At 34.6% G+C, this 14,544-nt stretch overlaps 1 protein-coding gene and 3 pseudogenes across 1 annotated transcript; 2 read left to right on the top strand and 2 right to left on the bottom strand.

Annotated features, from left to right (window-relative positions):
• Nucleotides 1-3,145: 3,145 nt before the first annotated feature.
• On the bottom strand, nucleotides 3,146-4,103 carry LOC120173608 (annotated as a pseudogene).
• Nucleotides 4,104-9,372: 5,269 nt separating this feature from the next.
• On the bottom strand, nucleotides 9,373-11,042 carry LOC120173607 (protein TILLER ANGLE CONTROL 1-like). Its single transcript, XM_039180707.1, has 5 exons — nucleotides 10,989-11,042; nucleotides 10,843-10,888; nucleotides 10,173-10,753; nucleotides 9,826-9,955; nucleotides 9,373-9,389 (listed from the first exon to the last, which is right to left on the bottom strand). Exons 1-5 carry the CDS (start codon nucleotides 10,992-10,994, stop codon nucleotides 9,373-9,375), a joined length of 780 nt encoding a protein of 259 aa, XP_039036638.1. The 5' UTR covers nucleotides 10,995-11,042.
• Nucleotides 11,043-12,080: 1,038 nt separating this feature from the next.
• Nucleotides 12,081-13,658, top strand: LOC120173598 (annotated as a pseudogene).
• On the top strand, nucleotides 13,658-14,478 carry LOC120173606 (annotated as a pseudogene).
• The last annotated feature ends 66 nt before the right edge of the window (nucleotides 14,479-14,544 follow it).

Below are 14,544 nucleotides of genomic sequence, written 5' to 3'. Positions count from 1 at the left end.
TAAATATTGAATTAAAGTAGAGTTGAAATCATTTGAACACGTATTTGCTCTGATTAGGAAGATGATTTGCGAGCAAAGGTGAGTAGGATGATGTGATGCGGGCAGATACTGTATGCCATATCTAAATGTTTTGGGGCCAAGTTTTAGGGTTTAGGTTTAGCCTTGTCATCAACAAATTTTAACCATGTTTTTAATTGGACAAATTGTCATTTGAACCCTTGTCATTTTAATCATGTTTTTTTAATTGTAACTAAGGTCAACATTAGCAATGTAATTAACGTGCTTTGATTTGACATCCGCCCCACTAATAGAATTAAGTAACAATCGGACGCGGTCAGGAGGTGGAGTCGATTACAGTCGACGGTGCCAGAAGGAGAGGACGACCAAGGCGAAAGTGGGAAGACTGCTTAAGATTTGATTTAAAGGATTTAGCCCTTACTGAGGACATGACCTCTGATAGGAAAGTATGGAGACTTAAGATCAGGGTAACTGAGTAGTACAGATCACATCCATAGGGTATATATCATCTCTGTCTTCTTTTTATGCATTTGTAGTAATTTCCATGACTTCTTCTTTTTATACGTTTTTGTCATTGGAATTTATGAAGGCTTAGAACTACGGTAGCGGAGTAGTGTTGCTTTAGTTTAGGTTTTAACACATTTGACTTTATTCCTTCTCGTTGCTTGCTATTGTTGAATTTTGTGTATCCTTTACTTCAAGTTTTACTCTTTTTAAATATTAGTCAGGTCTTACGTTTCTGTCTATATGCAGAGATTTTTATGCATGGATTACTTCACATTTCAGACGCACATATGAAGACTTTTCAACTATTTATTTATTTATACATGCATGGCATTTTTATCTTTACTTTTAATTTTTCTAACTGCCAGAGGTCTTCCACGGAAGCTGCTTTCAACCTGGTATTGGGGACAGCCTACTACCCTATCTCCCCTTATCCCATTGCATATGTGAATAGAGTTTTGTTGTTGTTGTATCTATTCGTAATTTACACGTACTTGAATAGGTCTCCTCTACTTAAAAAATTTGTTTGGAGGAATTAAGATGGTAACGCCTCTACCTACCCCTTGGCCTTCAAAATTTATTCTTGCATAACATTGACTTTAAATTTCTTTATGAGTAGTCTATTAAAATAATAATAATTTCTTGAAATATTTTCAATATTAATATCAAGTGTTGAAATTTTCACATATAATAAATATTAACATATATCTATATAGCTGTCAATAGTAATATATTATTATTAACATATTGAAAACCCCTAAATTCAATTTAGATGTTACGATCAAATCTCATAAATCACAACAATTTAAATTAATAGAAGACATAAAATTTTCCGAGTTCTTTTATAAATATTATAACCCCAAACAAATTCAAATTATAACACTGGTGACTGAAAATCTATATAACTCAAAAGTATAATTCGAGTTCTCATAAAATAAAACAATGCAAGTTAAAAACGAATTCAAAAAACTCCATAAAACAACACAATGTCTCAAAATCCCAAACACACAAAAAAGCCAAGTTTGATAGAAAATTGTACAAAGAGTTTAAGTTTGAAAATGTTCATACAATATCTAACAAGATAAGGTAACATTCGGTCTTTCAAGTACCAGTCGAAGCCCAAAAGATAAGAGAAATCTAAAAAATCAAATTAAAATGTGTGATATAAGGCTCAATGTGTCCTCTAAGTACAACAAATTTTCATTACAAAACATATATAACTTTGTGGTGACATAACATATAATATACAATTTAAACAATAGTAAAATCAGTTATTTATTATCAGAATATCATGATAGAAATTCTTACGATCTTACCTTTCGTTGCAGATAATCAGGATGGAAACATTACCCTTCGAAGAGAAACCCAAATAGAAAACGGGAAACATGATGAGGACGTTACCCTCCAAAGATGAACTCATAACAAAAAACATGAAATAAGATGAGACATTACTCTCGAGGAAGAACCTGACTGTTTCGTAGATAGTCTCAATGCAGAAACTTACACGAACGTACAAATTTATAAATAATATAACATTAATGAAGAATCACATAACCCAGTGTAATTTACAATAGGAACACAAAACACATTATGTAAAAGTAAACATATAATACAAATCAACGAACACACTTATATCAGATAAATAACATCAGCTAAGAATTATGTTTTTCACGGTTGGTAGTACTTGGTCCTACGAGATGAGAACCTAACAATAACATGGTACTATGTGAGTACCAAAACAATATATCTAAGCAGAAATAGACTAGTAATTCATCAAAACAACACTCATTCTATATTAAACAAACCTTTCAGTTAAGCCCCAAATTAGAGATGTGACATATATGTTATTAAATAATTGCTTTTTTTTAATAATTTGATCCAATATCTATACTAATCAAACTCCTAATTATTCATAAATTAAGGATATTAAACTTTTAAGCACACTCAATCTTAAGTTTCTTGTATATTGCTCCAATGACAATAATAATCAAATTAAAATTAATTAGCTTAAATAATTACTTTAAGTTGTGATTAAGATTAGAATTAATAATACAACACAAACATAATTATAACCAATACATGCATATGACTAAGAATCATAATTAATCATTATAATACACAAACAAATAGATTAATAATTAAGTGCTTAAAAACTCAAGACCTCTACCTTTATCAACTAATGGATGTTTAATATTTACCTGTGGAACTATGTAGACATCAAGTTTTAGACTTTTAGTCCATGCAATATAAAATATAAGCAATTAATTAACAAAAATACTATCATTAGTTTGTTTTAACTCGGGGGAAGAGAGTAATAATTAAAACCAGGGAGCTTTGAATTACATGCCCTCTCATCACTCGTATTTACTGTACAGAAAAGATAGGGTGTGTCTTAATATCTCATTTTCCATGTGACTAATTATGCTAGTAATGAGACTGGCTTAACCTACGCCTAGGGCGAAGTTCAACACTCAAAGGATTAGCCATTTCACACGATAGCTTCAAAACCTCGGACTAGTCAACAGGATTCTGATCGGACGGTTGCCATTCAAACTCGTGCAAAAGGGTGGCCACCCAAAAGGTGACGGTGGTCAACCCCAAGTTCTTTCCAGGACATGTTCGCCTACCCGACCCGAATGGAGCCAGCCTGAGATCCGAACCAAGTACAGAAAACCTCAGCTTGAGCTTTGTGTTGGGATATGATTCGGCTAACAAATTGGTTAACTTTAGGTACAAGGTTTGAGCATCTAGCTCTGATATTTTGAGGGTCAAATTCAGCTAGCCAAGGGAGATGATCGGACCAGTTCAAACTTCAATGTCCCTAATAAATCATACCCTTCATCAACTAGAGCTCGAAGTTCATCGACTTCACTATCGGCACAATCTAGTTTATATTTCCGTCCGAATATCGAAACCATCATGTTGTTTAGCGAGGCTCGTTTTAGCACGTCCGGAATGTGGAAGCTTGGGTTATGTTTATTAGAAAATAACGTTACCATTTCAGAGGCAATCAAGCGCCTCTGTTCATCGGAACCTTTAATTTGCTTAGGGCAAAAGAGGTGGGTTGCTGCGATCCTTCTCAGTGTTCGCCAGTAAACTCCGTAAGGAGCGAACCCGATTGCTCTGTTGAACATCAAGTTATAAGCCGATTCTTTCACCGGACGATCAGCAAAGACAGAGCTGTTGAGAATCTCTCTCGCTACATCGGAAGTGCACGTAACGATAACACGAGTATCACCGAGGCTAAAGGCCATGAGCCTCTTGGCCTTGCATGTCTCGGCAGCGGCTGCAATTTTGTGGTGCGCCAGGGAGCTAGCCATAAGGTTCATGCTGCCGATTAAAGGAAACCCTCTAGGGCCTGGTATTGGTTTGTAACAAACAGAGAGAGTGGCACACTTTTTGAGCCTATATTTGCCCCAAGCTGAACCACTGGAGTAAGACCAGTAGACTAGGGCCATAAGTTGCCACAGTAGAGCGATGATCAAAATAGAGCATGCAATGCTTTCTTCAGTTTCTTGAGAAAAAGCTCTGCATTTCGATGCAAGGGCAAACACCCAGACACTCTCAAAGTCACTTCTCATGGTGTTGGGTTAGTTTAGCTATAAGTAGTCTAATAATAATAAACAAGGTGGCACAGGACAAATTGTCGAAAAAGAGACGCTGATCTTTTCTTCTTTTCAAGGAAAGACGCCGGCTTTCTGATTCTGGGAGTGAAGTGGCTGCTCTTTATATAGGCACAACCAGCTTATCATTTAGCTAATTAAAATATTTTTAATTAAAGGATAATATAATACTGATTTTAAAAAATAATATACAATATGCTTTTGCAACAAAACAATTTTATTTCTATACCTTTATTATACATGTAAAAATGTAAAATTTCTATCGTAGATAATTTTATTAATTACTAGCGCCGCCACTATTGTCCGATAAAATGTGGAGAAAGAGAGATGTCCGACACCAGATCGCGTGGAAAACACGCTTAGCAATGCTGACGTTTAATTGTCGAGACAACACAATATGTAAGTCTTAGTCGAGCTTAAAATCTGGATATTGTATATGCATATTAGCCCTATATCATAGTTATGACGTATTGCAATGCTTATTAAATCTTAATTTTTGAATGTGAACGGACAGCTATTTTCTCAGCATGAAATGACAGTTTAAGAGCACAAAATATATTTTTTTAAAATATCATCTGCAATTATCTTATAAGTCCTCATTATATTAATCATTGAATTTTGTATGTTTCATATATATATATATATTATATTTTTTTATATTTTCAAAATATATATCGAAATATTTTTAGAATTATGATAAGATTGATAATATATATTAAAAAATATTCTATAAAATTTAAATTAATTTAATAAATACAATAATATAATATCATTTGTTATTAATCAATTAATAATAAAGTGATTAAAATCTTAAAAAAAAATATTAATTGAATAATGAGATTATAACTTATAATGATTAGATTATTGAAATACATTTTTTAAATAAAATAAACGCTCTCGTATATGTTTAACCTCTCCAACAGAGATATAAATGAATCGAGTTTGAGAAAATAAAGTTATATTTGTATTTCTTTGTTTATTTTTGAATGTATTTATGTGCTGTTCATGTTTGTTTTAATTTTCAATATTGTGTTAATGTTCGTTTATTTAATTTTTAGAGGTGTTTGGGTTTGTTTATTTAAAATTCATGAACATGTTCGTTTAACGTTCGTGAACATCCCGTCAACCAACACTCTTTTTTCACCCTTGTTTACAAGCCAAAGACAAATGGTGAAATTATATAACGAATCCTTAAGTTCTTTATACTTCACAAATTGAGTTCCAAAGTTCACCTTATGTTCCATTTAGTCCTTACCTTTATCGATATTTAAAATATAAAAATAAAAGGAAAAGAAAAAAGTAAATGAGCTAATAAATAAGCTTGTTCATGATTATAAATAAATCGAACACATTTATATTTGTGTTTGTTTATTTATTAAATAAACATAAAAAATTTATTTATACTTATTTATTTAGCTTAATAAACAAATATAAACAAACTATTTATAAACCGTTGATCGAACGTTTTAATCATTTATATCCTTAATCCCTACTAATCCTTATGTCAATTTTCTTATTCAAACGGAGAAATGTCCCAAAGAATGTACTTTTAAATTAATTTTGAGGTCGTTAGAAGATAAATAAAAAAATGTCATAATTAGCACGAGTGGAAAGACATTAAAAAAATGAATGTCCTTTTCTACATGATTACTGAAATTAATTAGTAAGAGTGTGGGAAGAGAGTTAAATTTGGCGCGTAGAGAAGACAATTACCTCGTACAAGTCAACTTTAAAATAGGAAAATATTTTAGGTAACATTAAATGCATTAAGACAAGTATAGATCTATACACACCAATATTATAGATGACAAAAGGCGGGTCGGATTCGGATATCCTCTCTCTTATTTTTATATTTATTTAATATTTTTAAATTTACTATTCACCTATATGGGTAAAAAAATTTAAATCCACACCCGTTCATGCTGATATATTTTTAAATCCATCCCTACACATACTTTCTAACTAGAGACGTACCCGACTAAACCCGCCTAATAGTAACCTAAGTTATACATAAGTAACAAACATAAAACAAACACGTACATTAATAATCATAATAAAATAAACCAAGAATTATAAGTTATATCTTGTATAATATTAAGATTTATAAATTAATCTCTAAAATTATACATAAATTCATAATGGTCTAAAATTTAATGGGTATTTAGTGGGCAGACAAATACAGGGCGGGCGGATACGGGGCGGTTAAAATCTTAAACCCATCACCCGACCACTACCCGCGATGAGTACCACTTTCTAAATCCACACATGTCCACTACTCACTAAAATGATACCCTTTCCCGTCTCAATTGAAACAAATACAATATAAAATCTACGAAATTATACCCGTTTACCATGCCTAACCAACATGGAAGCCTGAGTTGAATTCGCCTAAAAGAGCATACGAACGGTGGCCTAGATCCCATCAAGCAGAATAAAATAAATATTTTTCTTTAATTTTAATTTTTAATAAGAATATTTATAAGATATATATACTTTATTAATAATTAAAAAAGTAAATTGATACTATTTTATAATCACTGCAATTAATTAAATAATTTGTTGTCTTCCTCATGACACGTGTCTGTTTAATGCGATTAATTATGTACACGACGGTGACAACTCCTGCTTCTGGCTCTTTTCAATACCGCTCCGTGACACGTGGTCTTCATCCGGGGTTGAAATGAAGAAAGGAACGCACTACTCATTTCGTGTTCCCATTAATACCCATGCTCTATTTGCAATTATGATCGCTTTGTGGCTAATTTCGATGGGTATAATTGTCAAAATAATTGACCATAACACTTGGATGGATATGGGTTGCCCTCGGGACAGCGTAAAAGTGAAGCTAATTAAACCGGGACCCCAATCTATCCATACGTAATTTTTCTCGGATTTTGTTTATCCGATAGTCATGTCCAGTTTTACCATAAAAAGAATCACATTAACTTAAAAGTTGGATTATATTTTTAATCAAAATTTTATAAAAATAAAAAAATTAATATTTAATTTAACATACAAATAGTATTAATAATGTGAGGATTCATTACATATGTTTTTTTATATTTATTTGGTCCAGTGACGGATTTAGAAATATTTTTTATAGTGTACACATATGTATTAATAATAATTTTTTTTGTATAAACGGATACTAATAAAATTTTAGGGTGAATACCTTAAATAAAATGAACAACAAGCATAAAAAAATAAATTTCAGGGTGGACAAATTAAGTGGTGCCTGAATCAACTGATGATCAATCTCTTCTTCAAGAATCAAAAGCTTGGGCACCACTAGCATTGATTTCTTGTTACAATTTTCTAATAGTTGCATATAAAAATGCTTGGAGCCAGGAGGGAGGTGTTTTGTTACAAGAAAAGAGTTCAAACTTTCCATGGTTTTCGTGGGTTTCTGTTTTAGTCTTTACAGTGGAAAAAACTTACCCAGATTTGTTTAATCATATGATATTCTGGTGTTGCAGTCAAACACATGGCATTATGTCTGCAATTACATCACATATATTTGCATAGATTTTGTTCCAACTCAGTCCTTATTAGTCAGAACAAAAACCATGCTTTCATTCTACATCATCTTTTGACCACAAACTTCCTGGGGAAAGTTTTACGAACTCGGTTTCATCCACATCTCTTTCTTTGTAAATATTGAATTCAGCGCTAAACTCTTTAGCTGAATAAGATAATGATAGAATATGAAACCTAGTGCTCATTTGAGTTTATTTAATTGGTTAACCTTTTTAGATTTTTTTTAATATCAACAATTTGGATTAGTGGGATAGTTAAAGCCTAACCCAATATGTTGTAAAAAAACCTGAGAGATCTTTGGTTTTGATGCCTTAATATGGTGGAGGTGGAGGAAGGTGTAAATATTCTTCACTTATATATATATATAATTTTCGATATTTTTGAATCTTGGAAAGATGGAGGAATATGTTCAGGTTTGAATCCGTGGTCCTTTGATGAGCCACATACATGAACTATTCAGGCCATGATGAACACCAATTGTTTGGTGGACACCACATTTTCCATTGCCGTTGCTCTTTGCTTTTGACCGACAAAAGTTGAAACAACATGTGGGATTCAAGACTAGATTTGGGGTCCTATGTTTAGATTTGCTTCACCTCAAATATCCATTAAAAAAAACTCTCATCTCACTCTCTTCTTCTTATACGTATCCATCAAACACTATTCATATATATTAACGAAAGTCTTTTACCGCTACACAAGTTCATATCGAACTCCAAGCAACCAAACCATAATGGTCATAGTCAACTGAAATTACATATATTATACATAAATGCAGAATTTGATTAAGTTGACGACAGAATGCTTGTAGATTGGTCCATTTAGATGTTGGACCAAGGTTTTGATGGGAGAAAAGTGGGTTATTTTAATATAAACGAGGGATGCTTTCTTTTCTTTAACAGCCATGGCTAGATACGTGCCTTCTTACTCTCAAGATTTGATTCCAGACAGATAATTTTTCTATCTTTTATTATAGTTTAAGTTTCATACAAGTAAAGCAACTTGCGTGCTCTGTATTGGCGGCCCATGCTCGCACAGCATGTAGAGATCTCTTTTAGCAATAATAGCATTAATAAGTAGAAGAATAAGTCCTCCAGTATTAAAATTGATGGGCGCTGAAGAACTTGGTTGCAGTCCCATATATCTATGCATGGATGGATTGAGGAGAGATGTTGAGATATGACGCGGTACTTTAAAATTTCAAATTCTCGTATAGTTTAAATATTTTATTTTTTGTATTTCCATTAATGATTTAATTTCACACTTAAATTTCATTTTTGAATTTTTAAATTTATACCTTGTAACATAAAATTAAATCGTTCGTCCATGCATGTATCTACTTTGACATAGAATATACTTTGAATTCTCGCTTATCGGCTTTCAGCACATTTCACTTTTATATCCCAAACGCCTATTTCCCATTGTAGGGTTGAACCCAGTAATCATGAAGGTCAAAATACGAAGCACAACTGAGTTCTAAAAAGCCCATCACGTTCCAGGCAGCAAATCAAACAACTCACACATGCGAAAAGTCGAAACAGAACATGAAAGGATTAATACTAAAGAGAATCACACGGTTCCATATTCCGCATACACGAATAGCTTGATTAATTAACAAAACAATAATTTAAGCACAACACAGGAAAACATTAATTTCTAGCAGCTTAGGTAATCATCATCAACTCGAAGCTCAAGCTGTAGCAGCACCTGCAACAACAACAACAATGGTGAAATATTTTACTCCAAAACCAATTTCAAGAAACTGCTTGATACTATACTCATTAGTCATTAGTTACTTAATCAAGAACTTTATATTCACAATGAACGTTAATGATGGTTAAAAGATAGTCGGAATTCGTCCCTAACAATCTTGAATTACCGGCAGACACACATGGCAACCCTACCGAAGGGATTATCATGGGGCCCTAGTTGGATTCAACTCGGTGTTTTTATCAACTTTTTTTTCCCTAAAGGGCCCCAATTATTGCAAGCTTCTCCCTTGTCTATGCAAACTTGACCTAACCATTCAGAGACATGGAGTACGTACAACAAGAACCAGTTGCAAAACCCTCACATATAATACAATAAGAAAGCGAAAGACCGAATAGAGAAGCATTTTCTGTGGTTCATAACTTAAATTTACCTGGAGATTGTTGAAGCAGATAAACTGATTCACTGGCTTCATGTTTCTTCTTGCTACATTGCTTGTTTAATTTATTTCCCCTGCCTTCAAGCTCTGGGTGGATCTTCTTCTTCAACATTCTCCTCATCATCTAATAACAGATGAAAACTAATTGTTTAATCAATTGAATTATGCTCGCAAATAAACAGATACGACAGTTGGTCAGTTTCATAACCACGTTTTTTATAGCATTCATGTATAATTATTGAACTGAAGCCTTAGTCAAAATGAAATTAATATATAAATGGATGTGTGATTATTATGGAAAATATGCAGAACTTCATAGTTTATATAGTACTCACAGTCACTTGGTTTAGCATTTTGATGGGACGTGAATTCTCTCCAACTTGAGGAATGAGTTTCTTTGCGAAAGAAAGGCCCTGTTTTGTACGAACTGATCCCTTTCTGCTACAATCCGAGTCCAGTTCAAGAGAGCTCGGCTTCTTTTTCATGCTGGAATCAGAATCCTCGGAGAATAGGTCGGCCAGTGTCGTTCTTCTCCTCACCTTCCGAGAATGTTCCTCAATGACATCCAATTTTGTACTGATTTCATCATTTGTAGACCCCTCAGCAGCCCGGTTAACCGTCATCGTCATGTCCTCGAAACCGTGGTCGAAAGTGCTTAACATCAGTGGATTCTCTTCTTCATTACTATCACTGTAATCGTCGTTATCGGAGTATTGTTCTTCCTCCCCTCGTTCATCATCGTTTTCCGAGGTTAAGTAGTCTTTCTGTTCACCCCAGGATGATTTCAGAGGATCGAAACCAAAGGTGCCGATTGTTAGAATGCCATCCAGCAAGTCAACCAGGGGTCCCTGCTCGAGAAAAGCTTTTGTATCATTGTCGATCACAATGCCATCAGTCTTCTTAACACTTGGAGACGACCCATCTGCGCAAATCATGAAAGTTTCCTCATGATCAAACACTGTTCTACAGAGAATGTACAATGATACGTATATATAATGCAAGAAATTGAACCTTTGAGGATGGTATGATTGAACCTCCTCTGCACCCAGTTGAATATCTATTGAATAAAAATAAGATCAAACACGAAAATGCAGATGAAATCATTAGAAACTAAATGGAAGTTATTGTTTAACAAATTTATGGGTATTGTAATTTACCTTCATTCTCTTTTCCAGTCAAGCTTTAGTTTGGCGAGGAAAATCAATGAGATGAGCAAAGTGTAGTGAGTGGGGAACTGAGTGGGAATGTTTAAAGGAGTTTAGCTGTGACACGTGGCAAAAGAATTGCAGCCTAGGAAACTAGTTTGGAATTCATCTCTTGGAACTGTCATTTGACCTTATGCTACTTGTCAACTTATTTTAGAACCCTAACAGCCTTTTACACTAATCTAAATGTGGTGACCCTGGACCGTAAGCCATATGGATCTTCTTGTTGTTGCTGCCTGCTTGAAGCAGATAAAGGTTCAATCGTTGATACTCAAAGGTGAGCCTTGGTAATATTTACCAATCAAGCTGAAAGTATAATCCAACAAGTGAACTTTACTTCATCGGTTGTGTTATAAATATTCAATTCAGACTACGATTTGCAGTAATCAATACCTTATTATCTTGCCAGCCTACCTCTCATTTTATCTCCTCACGTCAACCGAAAACCAGCCAGCGCCTACGCCGCATCTCTTCTAGACATATATAGCTCAATGCAACAGTTCACTCGACTCGGTCTAACAAGACGTGCAAAAGTTCTCGAGACTACTCCGAAACAATCAAATTCAAGCTTTGTTAAATGACCCTTTTCTGGGTAATAAAGAGAAGGGAAAAGCGGTGAAGGAACTGGAGTGGCAAGAAGAGGGAAGCTAAGCTTGTTGAAGATGCTGGTCGAGAAGAGCAAGTTGGAGCTAGCTGGTGAGTCAAGTGTCGGATGAGTTCGAGAGGATTTACGGCAAGTTGATCGACACTAAACTGGTTTGGGTTTCGTCGGAGAAGAAGAAAGGGAAAGACGGATTATTTAAAATTACTACCAAAAACATCAAACATTAATTAACATGCATTAGCATTGTAGATGTAATGTTACATTTATAGACAGAATGTATAAGGATTAGTAATATCAATCCACTATTATGAATTATTAGGTTTGTTATTTAAAGTTAGAAAATCAAATTTTAATATTATAAATGAATAAATTAAATTAAATATAATAAAGTATATGTAATATTCGATCCAATAGTTATATTAATAAACTTAATCTAATAATAATAATTGCATCAAATAAATTTAGGTTGAGATGATTAGCCTAGTTTCTGAAAGATGTCATGAACCGGTTGAAAAAATCCATTGCTAACACTCTCAAAAATGGCATGGAGCAACACCAAACTCAGCTTCTCATCATCCAACTCATCCAAGCACCGAACATCCCTTATGCCCACAAGCTCTTCAATCTCATTCCAAACAAAACTGTCTTTCTCTACAACAAACTCATCCAAGCCTACTCCTCCGTTAACCAATCCCACCAATGCCTCACTCTCTACTCCCAAATGTGCCTCAACAACTGTTCCCCGAACGAGCATTCTTTCATCTTCCTTTTCCCTGCCTGCGCTGCACTTTCCTTTCGTACCCATGGCCAAATCCTTCATACCCATCTTATCAAATCCGGGTTTGGTGTCGATTGCTATGCGTTGGCCGCTTTGCTCGACATGTATTCGAAACTTCGTATGTTACCGTTGGCTCGGAAAGTGTTCGACGAAATGCGTGTCAGAAATGTGCCCACTTGGAACGCTTTGATTTCTGGGTGTTCGAGGTGTGGGGATATGAATGAAGCCTTGGAGTTATTTAAATCGATGTCGGAGAAGAATGTGGTTTCGTGGACCTCCATGATATCTGGTTACTCGCAGAACGGGCAATTTTCAAGAGCCTTGGATATGTTTTTATAGATGGAGAATGGGAGTGGTGTTAAGCCGAATCGAGTTACCATTGCAAGTGTGCTTCCAACTTGTGCAAGTCTTGGAGCGTTAGAGGTTGGGGAAAGGATTGAAGCTTATGCAAGAAAGAATGGATTGTTTGAGGATTTGTATGTTAGCAATACTATACTCGAAATGCATGCGAGGTGCGGTAAAATAGAAGTGGCGAAAAGGGTGTTTGATGAAATCGGCAAGAGGAGAAATTTGTGCTCTTGGAATTCAATGATCGTGGCTTTTGCTCTTCATGGAAAATCGATTGAAGCTCTCGAGTATTACGATCAATTGCTGGTTAGCATTTCCTTATACAGTTATAATATTTTTTTTGCTTTCCTATTTAGTTCATTCTTTTATGTTCATGTCATTGATTGTAACAGCATGAAGGAACTGCACCAGATGATGTTACATTTGTTGGAGTTCTCTTAGCATGCACTCATGGAGGATTGGTGATGGAAGGACAAGAACTTTTCGAATCAATGGCGAGGAACTATAGTATCAATCCTAAATTGGAGCATTATGGATGCATGGTTGATCTCCTAGGTCGGGCCGGAGCATTGAAGGAAGGTTATGATCTTATAAAAACCATGCCTATGAAGCCTGATGCGGTGGTTTGGGGAGCTCTATTAGGAGCTTGCAGCTTCCATAACAATGTCGAACTAGCAGAAAAAGCAGCTCAGCCTCTGTTTGAGCTCGAGCCATGGAATGCTGGAAATATATGAAATGCATAAGTTTCTTGTGGAGGATAAATCTCATCCTAGATGTGATGAAATATATGAAATCTTACAAATAGTATCAACGGTGATGAAGCTACAGGAGAAATTAATTAACTTTGAATCTGAACTTTTATTGATAATGGAGCAGGATAACTAAGTATTTATGACAAGGGTAAAATTAATCTGATGACATTCAAAATTAATTCTGTATTAAACGAATCATTTAAAAAATATAATTTAGTCACTCGATAAGAGGTTGTTGCACATAGGTCACCATGTTATTAAAATTGAAACAAATGCCCAACGTTGCTTGGTATGATAACAATTTTAGACCTTAATTCTTATACCGAGGCACTTTGAGCCATATGGGAAGGTTCTTCATGTTCGCATTAGGCGGAACTTTGGATTTGTGCTGTTTGCTACACAAGAGGAGCTACTGAATCCCTTGAAGCTACGCAGAGGAGGTAGAAATAAACTTTATATATATATATATATATATATATATATATATATATATATATAGATTATAAATTCATTTTGGGATCAGCGGACTTGCTCTTAAAGTACTCTGTATGTCTTCACAGCAAGTTATTGGACAGAGTTGTGTCTGTTGAATATGCTTTAAGGGACGATGATGAGAGGGATGGCAGATATGATAGCCTTAGAAGAGGTGGTGGCTATGGTCCATGTAGGAGGTCCTCAAGTCCTGATTATGGTAGGGCTTGTAGTCCTGTTTACGATCGTTATAATGGTTCTTCTTATGACAGGGAGACGAGTCCCAACTATGGGAAGCAAAGGAGTCGTGACTATGGCAGGTACTACTGAATGCCATTTATTTTGTGTTTCTTGTTCTGCATCTTCTTCTATGTCTTCTAAGCCTTCATATCATGTTTGAAATTATTTATTTATTTTTCAACATGTAATATGATCCTCTTTGTTCGTTGAATTTGCAGCCTTACACCTGTTCGAAGGTCTTGGACATAGAAGGGCATCGGATTAATGGTGAAAATTTTGTTCAGCACATGGGTCATGTTCTCAAGTATTTTGGGG

Source organism: Hibiscus syriacus, unplaced genomic scaffold (genome assembly GCF_006381635.1).
Source record: "Hibiscus syriacus cultivar Baekdansim isolate YM2019G1 unplaced genomic scaffold, ASM638163v2 tig00111981_pilon, whole genome shotgun sequence".
NCBI classification, from domain to species: domain Eukaryota; kingdom Viridiplantae; phylum Streptophyta; class Magnoliopsida; order Malvales; family Malvaceae; genus Hibiscus; species Hibiscus syriacus.
Note: the sequence above shows the minus strand (reverse complement) of the source record. Positions and strands in the feature narration are given on the sequence as shown.